This window comes from Vanacampus margaritifer, chromosome 2 (genome assembly GCF_051991255.1).
Source record: "Vanacampus margaritifer isolate UIUO_Vmar chromosome 2, RoL_Vmar_1.0, whole genome shotgun sequence".
Taxonomy (NCBI): domain Eukaryota; kingdom Metazoa; phylum Chordata; class Actinopteri; order Syngnathiformes; family Syngnathidae; genus Vanacampus; species Vanacampus margaritifer.
The window spans coordinates 6,813,977-6,820,264 of NC_135433.1; the positions used below are offsets into that span (position 1 = coordinate 6,813,977).

At 42.9% G+C, this 6,288-nt stretch overlaps 2 protein-coding genes across 4 annotated transcripts in view; one reads left to right on the forward strand and one right to left on the reverse strand.

Moving 5' to 3' along the window:
* The window catches only part of tesk2 (testis associated actin remodelling kinase 2), a 31,079-nt gene extending 28,047 nt beyond the window's left edge, over nt 1-3,032 (reverse strand). The window contains exons 1-2 of one of the 3 annotated variants that reach the window (XM_077558207.1): nt 434-611; nt 220-248 (exon numbers count right to left, since the gene is read on the reverse strand). The gene's annotated coding sequence lies outside the window, so the exon portion shown is untranslated. Of the gene's footprint in view, nt 1-219; nt 612-2,745 lie in introns of those variants that run through there. The other 2 variants (XM_077558208.1, XM_077558206.1) reach the window with 2 other exon arrangements.
* LOC144044033 (uncharacterized) lies at nt 2,613-5,296 on the forward strand. The gene is made up of 2 exons (XM_077558214.1): nt 2,613-3,033; nt 4,079-5,296. The coding sequence occupies exons 1-2, from the start codon at nt 2,754-2,756 to the stop codon at nt 4,858-4,860; spliced, it is 1,062 nt and encodes a 353-aa protein (XP_077414340.1). The 5' UTR covers nt 2,613-2,753; the 3' UTR covers nt 4,861-5,296.
* The last annotated feature ends 992 nt before the right edge of the window (nt 5,297-6,288 follow it).

The following is a 6,288-nucleotide window of genomic DNA, read 5'->3' on the forward strand; positions in this document are numbered from 1 at the left end:
GGTCAGCAGACTTATTATCGAGATGCCGCAGACGGCTCAGGCTGCCAAAAGGGGACTCGTTGGAAGCAATCTTATTAACTAGAGTACCTTAGTAAACGTCTTTTGTCATTGCGTCGCGACACAAACGTGTAATAAAAAAAAGTTGTCGTTGTGTGACGGCAGACAGGAAATAAAAGTTTCAGCTTTCACACTCATACACATACTCAACAGTGTGCGTACCTTTTTGGACTGGCCGAGTGGAGTTCATGCTGCGTAATTCCGTAGCGAGGAAAAGAAAAAAAAAGGGGCGTTTATTAAGTCAAAACTCTTACTGAGAATCGGAAGCTAGCTCGCTGGCTTGGCTCGTTTGTCAACAAAACCGCAGCTAGCCGAAACGTTGGCTAGCTAGCGCTACTAAACTACAACGTACACCCCCCCGGCCCGTCACTCTCACGTTTGGCAAAGATGGCGCTGCACAAATTCTCCCTCTAAAATGTTCTCCTTCCCACCAGTTGAGGCATGTTCGCTGTTTTTCTCCGCCCGCGGCGATAATTCAGTGAGATGGTTGCCGTTTGACAGCTCGCTCAATCGTCGCTTGTGTTGTCCCCCATTCCCTCTTTCGCTACTAGCGACCCCGCCCACCTTTGAGTGACAGGCGTGCCGGCCAATCGGGCCTTTCTCTCAGGCGCGCCTCAGTGCGATTGTAATAAGTAAATAAGTAAGTAAATAAATAAATAAATCTATTACTTTTCAATTTTTTAAATGATAATATAGCGCCGTGTGTCACTGGTAATATATATATATATATATATATATATATATACATCAGTTTGTTTACATTGCTGTGTACGTTTCCGAGAGAGCTCAAAAGGAAAAAGTAGATATATACCCATGTTTACACATGACTGACTTATTCTTTTGTCCGTTATATTATTTCGCTTTGTAATATTTTATAACTGCACATAAAAAAAATACATGTTAATAGATAACATGTATGACTTGTGTTCATTGTGTTTTGCTTTCTGTTATACAATATGGAGGTTGCATTTCCCCCTGGCTTAATAAAGTACCTACATACTCATTTTTGAACGGGATGATAATTACTTGAACAGTTAGTTACTTGAGAGTTAAAGTATGAAGATTTAGTGAAAACAAAACGAGCCTTTGATGTAGGCATTCTCGATGTAGGTGGCGAGTGTAACTACAACCCCACCTGGTGGACAAACCCAGAGGGCACAACTTCACTCGCCTTAAAAAAAAAAAGCTCTAGCTTCTACATTTTACTGTTTTAAGGATTCAGCATCATTAAGCAAAGCAATATGTCAAATATATCTACAAAGAAGGAAACCCCTGTCTTATTTCGCTTTACCTGGCTCATTTTTATCAGAGTTTCGTTCCATCAAGGTGGGTTATATAAATTCCCACTCAGTAACCATGGTAATTTATGCTGCGGAAAAGGCTGGCTCATTTCAATAAACCTAGCTCATTTTAAGTCAGTGTTCCATTCCATCAACGTGGTTTATGTGAATGCCAATTCAGTAACCATGGAAATTTATGCTGCAGATCTAACCTGCTCCGGAGCAGGTTAACTGTCAAGCTTAGTTAGGATTTCTGCGCTTGTGTAGCACCTGAAATTGTATATTTTCTTTTGTATGACATTGTATTTGATTAATGTTATTTCGGCACATTTAGTTTTTTATAAGATGTAATTTAGCACACTACTCTAAAGGGCAGACTTGCATCACTTATTTCATGTAATAAAAATAAAAAGTCCATGAAAATCATATCTCACCACTTTCACTGTTTACAAAATCAATCGCTTTAATTAAACTAATTAATATAGAAGTCTTCAAGTCACAGTCAAATGCAACTCCAAGGTGCCTTATGATTATTATCATTATAAGTGCTTTACATAAAAAGAGATAAAAACAGTTGCATAAAAAATGCCTTCCCACCCACTTTAGTCAGGGTTCCCCCCTCTATTTCCTCAATCAGTGGATTGCCACTCAGTCAGTCACCCCAGACCGCCAGATCTTCTGCTGATGTGAATGTAGCAGGCGGAGGCCCCCGCCACCTGTGGCAGTGGCCTCAGTCTTTTTTCAGGCGGCTACAGTGGTGGGCAACATATTTACAGCTCGACACCTATTTAGTCTTATTTTTCATGTATATTCTTATAGGCTATTTGCCGACTTGTTGCCATAATCGCTTTTGACTATTGTTGAGATATAACAGTGAAGAATGAATGTGGAGGTCAATTCGAAGTGCGTTACAATTAATCGATAATTAATAACACTATTAATGTGAAATACACATCTAACATGAAACAATTGTAATTTATGCATTTAGTCTGTCGGCTATTTTATTTTTTGTCAATTATATTTCCCTCGTTTTATTGATAGCAGCAATATTGCCTTTTTTTTGGGGTGATTTCTGTCTTAAATTCCTCATATAGCTCCATCAATAACTTTTGCTCTGTTTGTGACTCCAGCCTCGCTTTTTCTTTCTTTTTTTTCTTTTTGCATGAGCCTTGCTTTCTTTAGCTGCGTTAATGGAATAACCCTCATGTCATCTGTGCGTGTTTGTATTTTGTATTCTCGCTGTCGCCGTAAATTTACGTCACGTGACCACGATTACTTCCTGTTTCTGTTGTATTACACCACAGGCTGTTTTCGCTACGTCAGTGGGGGGCGCTAATAATAATAATAGTAATAAAAAACCCACAAGAGAACACTAATAGTAACTGCTCCGTGTTTTAAAATACTTTACCACCCGCCATGTCGACGCAATCGGCTCACGGCGCAGCTTTCCAGAGTAAGTTAGCCTCCATCGTGGAGACGCTCGCCCAGGCGGCCGTGTTGGAGATCGCGCAGCTGTGGGAGGACGCCTTCGCCCTGGTCCACGCCGAGCTCCGCCGCAGGGAGCAGGAGGTGGAAGACCTGGAGAGGAAGCTGCTGGAGAACCAGCGGTGCGACACGAGTGTGTCGCTCGCGACGCTTGGCTCCTCCGGTGGGGAGCAGCACGAGCAGCCGCCGCCTACCCCGACTACCAACGATGGTAAGTAAACACTGCTAGTTTAATATGTTTATATATGTAACGATCTCCGTGTGTGTGTATATCGTTCTAAACTTCACGAAGGTTCCATTTGTGTCCAAACTATGTCGTCATGCGCACTGTTTATGCCTCCTGTGCATGTGACACGACATTTGACCTCAATGCCTATTGAACGTTGACTTTGTCATTCCATCGTGTCGTCAAGGAGATTCGGAATGTAAACAAAGCGGCGTTGCAGCGCAACCGTAGTGGGAAAATTCGGAATGATTGCCCTAGCTACAGCGTTAGCCCGTATCTCTCTCTCTCTCGCAAGCTTTTGCGAAGGTGGCGAATGTAGATTTTTCGTCATGGTTCGTTTAAAAAAATGTCAACGTGCAAAATTTCCTTGCAACAAGAAAAAACTCTTGAAACACTGACACAAACACCCCAAATGGATTAACTTTGCAAGCATTCTCTGTTGAGTGAGATGCCAGCTTTGTTGGATTCAGATTCGTAAAAACAAATACCGATATTCATTGCCATTGACGGCTATAGACGTCAACAATTCATTTGAACTATTTCTACTAGTTTAACTTGTTTTCCCACTTTTGTTAACAAGAGTATGAAATCCTATAAAAATATATTGTACATCTAGAACAGAAATTTTTACATTTTTAATCACCTGACGCAATTTAAAAAAGAAGAAGAAAAGATTATAAAAAATTAGGGGCGTCAGGCGAGTAAATTTTTTTATCGTAATTAATTGCAAATTTTATATCTGTTCTAAATGTACAATAAAAAAAATTCTAGGGTTTCATACTCTTGTTATAAAAAGTGGGGAAAAAATTAACTATTAGAAATAGTTAAAATTAATTTTTGACGTCTATAGCAATGGCAATAAATGAGTTAAAATGCCAAATATTGGCACAGATAATCAGCCCATCCGATAATTGGTGTATCCATACTTTATATATCACAAATTTGCACCTTTTGCATCTGTTTCACTGTATATGTGTATATATATATATATGTGTATATATGTATATAGTGAGCATTTTCATCCTCTCAGGTTCAGCGACCGACGTCATACCAACATCCGAGCAGAGCACCGCAGACAAAGCCGAGTCCTCGGCCAATCATGGAGCAGCACCGCCCCTTCAAAAGAATCCGAATGAGCGGACCCGCGACAACGAAGCAGCTGACCAAGACGTCCCCCTCAAGCGAGAGGACGACGAGGACGACGTGATGATTGTGGAGCAGTCGACGGACTCGGAGCGCTCGGCCCCCGCCGACGGGCCTTCGGCTCGCGGCGCGGACGTCGCCGGCGAGGATCAGGAGAGTCGCATGTGGTCGTCCATTTCCGTGGGCGACAGCGACACGGCGGAGGAGGTGGACTACATCCTGACCACCAATCAGCAGAATGTAGATTCAGAGATTCTTCTCATCGAGAATGCCTTGGACATCCTTGATAATTCCTCCGACAGGTTGCTCACCGACGCCAGACACGCCCCGTCCAGTCACTTGAGGCTTCCGGTGGCTTTTAGACAAACTCATCCTCACGGTCAACCTGACGAGAGGCGGAACTCCTTCCTCTTGGCGAAGTTAAATCCGGACAACGGCATTTTGGACGATCCGAGGCTGGGCAAAGGAGTGGCCGGGCGCCGCGTCAAGGAGAAGTGGTACATCTGCCCGTTCTGCGGCAAGAGCTTCGACCGCGCCAGCCACCTGGAGATCCACCAGCGCATCCACACGGGCGAGAAGCCGTACACGTGCGACGTGTGCGGCAAGGCCTTCTCGCAGAGGAGTAACTTGCGCACGCACCAGCGCACGCACAAGGACGGCCCTCACTGACCCTCCAAGAGCAAGAGAAATAAGCACTTGGTGTATTGCAACCACACAAAACAACAAAAACTTCCTGACAATTTGGTGGCCATCTGTCAAATATACGTGCTTTGAATTTGTAACGTACAACATTTCTAGTACAAGTGCCCGAACTTGCTAGCATCTATTGATTTGGGTTTTGAGTGAGCTTTGGACCCTCCATTGCGCCATAGAACTGAAAAGAAAAAAAGGAGCAAATAGGGTGAAATGTGTCAGGGAACCAAATGTGTTTACAATTTTTTTTCCTGGCCAAATATAGCTTGGCTTCACCGATGATGCTTTCTGACATTGACGCTGCTCTTCACGTATTACAGCTAACTTTATTTTCCTGTAAATTAATCCTCAGTATGGCTCCCAATACAGTGAATTGTTCTAATAATAATAAACCTGAAAAGTGTCAATGTTATAGTGGTGTCTACTTGGCTCTCATTACCGGGGCTGGGCATGTTGCCACATACAGTTTTCAATCAATTGTTGCTTCTGAAGAGCTGTAAATGTCTCAACGCATCAAGCCAAATGTCAGCACTGGTAACAGTGACGTAACCTCGCCAGCCAGATTGATAATTGGGATTGACTCGAAGGAGTTCTTAACATGATCAATCTGGTACTTCACTAGGTAGACCCGTTCAGGAAAGGCGGGGTTTGCTGTACAATACTTCGAGCTGATTGGACGAGGCGGCATCTTTGTGCATTTTGTTTTGACCAATCAAGGCAACGGATAAAAATCTCGTCTTCCGTCAGCTTTTAGGGAGCGCACTAATATCTTTATCAGATTAAAATGCACGAAACCCGTCTCGCTGTTCATATTCAACAAACAAACGGTGAGCAATTCTGCGAGAACATAATTACAGCATACATTCGTCTGTTCGGTTTGTTTGTTTGCACCCCCATCGGCGCTTATTCGTTTCGTCCTGCCTAAACAACGTGTGATTGGTCCGCGTGACAAACGGCTGTCACTAATGAATCTTTTTGGAATCAATTATTATTATATCGAATTTCCCACAATAATCACGACACTTTTTTTTTTTACGGCACTTTACACTCACAATCACTGCTTCGCGGTGTGGTGATGAGAGCTGCCACACTTTGGGGTAAGCTAAGGTAGCTGGCGATGCTACTAACTGTCACCGAGACAAATTTACCGGTACTTAAAAAGCACCGAACCGTGAGCGGCACTTGGCGAAAGATTTGAAACTCAATCATTTGTAAAATGAATACGCTACAGCTGTAGAGTGTAGTCTACAAACAACATAGGGAACGTTCTAACTAACAATTCTAGGACATTAGCTAATGAGTTGTAAAAAAAAAAAGAAAAGTTGAATCAGGCGAAAACTGCCCGACTGCTGACATCCCGCTTGGTATGTTGAGACCTGAAACTCAAGAGGCACAGAATTCGGT

What these genes read in the sequence shown, in the direction of transcription:
- LOC144044033 (XM_077558214.1), top strand. Translation starts at nt 2,754, where the DNA reads ATGTCGACGCAATCGGCTCACGGCGCAGCTTTCCAGAGTAAGTTAGCC. An exon ending in TACCCCGACTACCAACGATG is followed by an intron (nt 3,034 to 4,078) that starts GTAAGTAAACAC and finishes TCATCCTCTCAG; the next exon opens with GTTCAGCGACCGACGTCATA.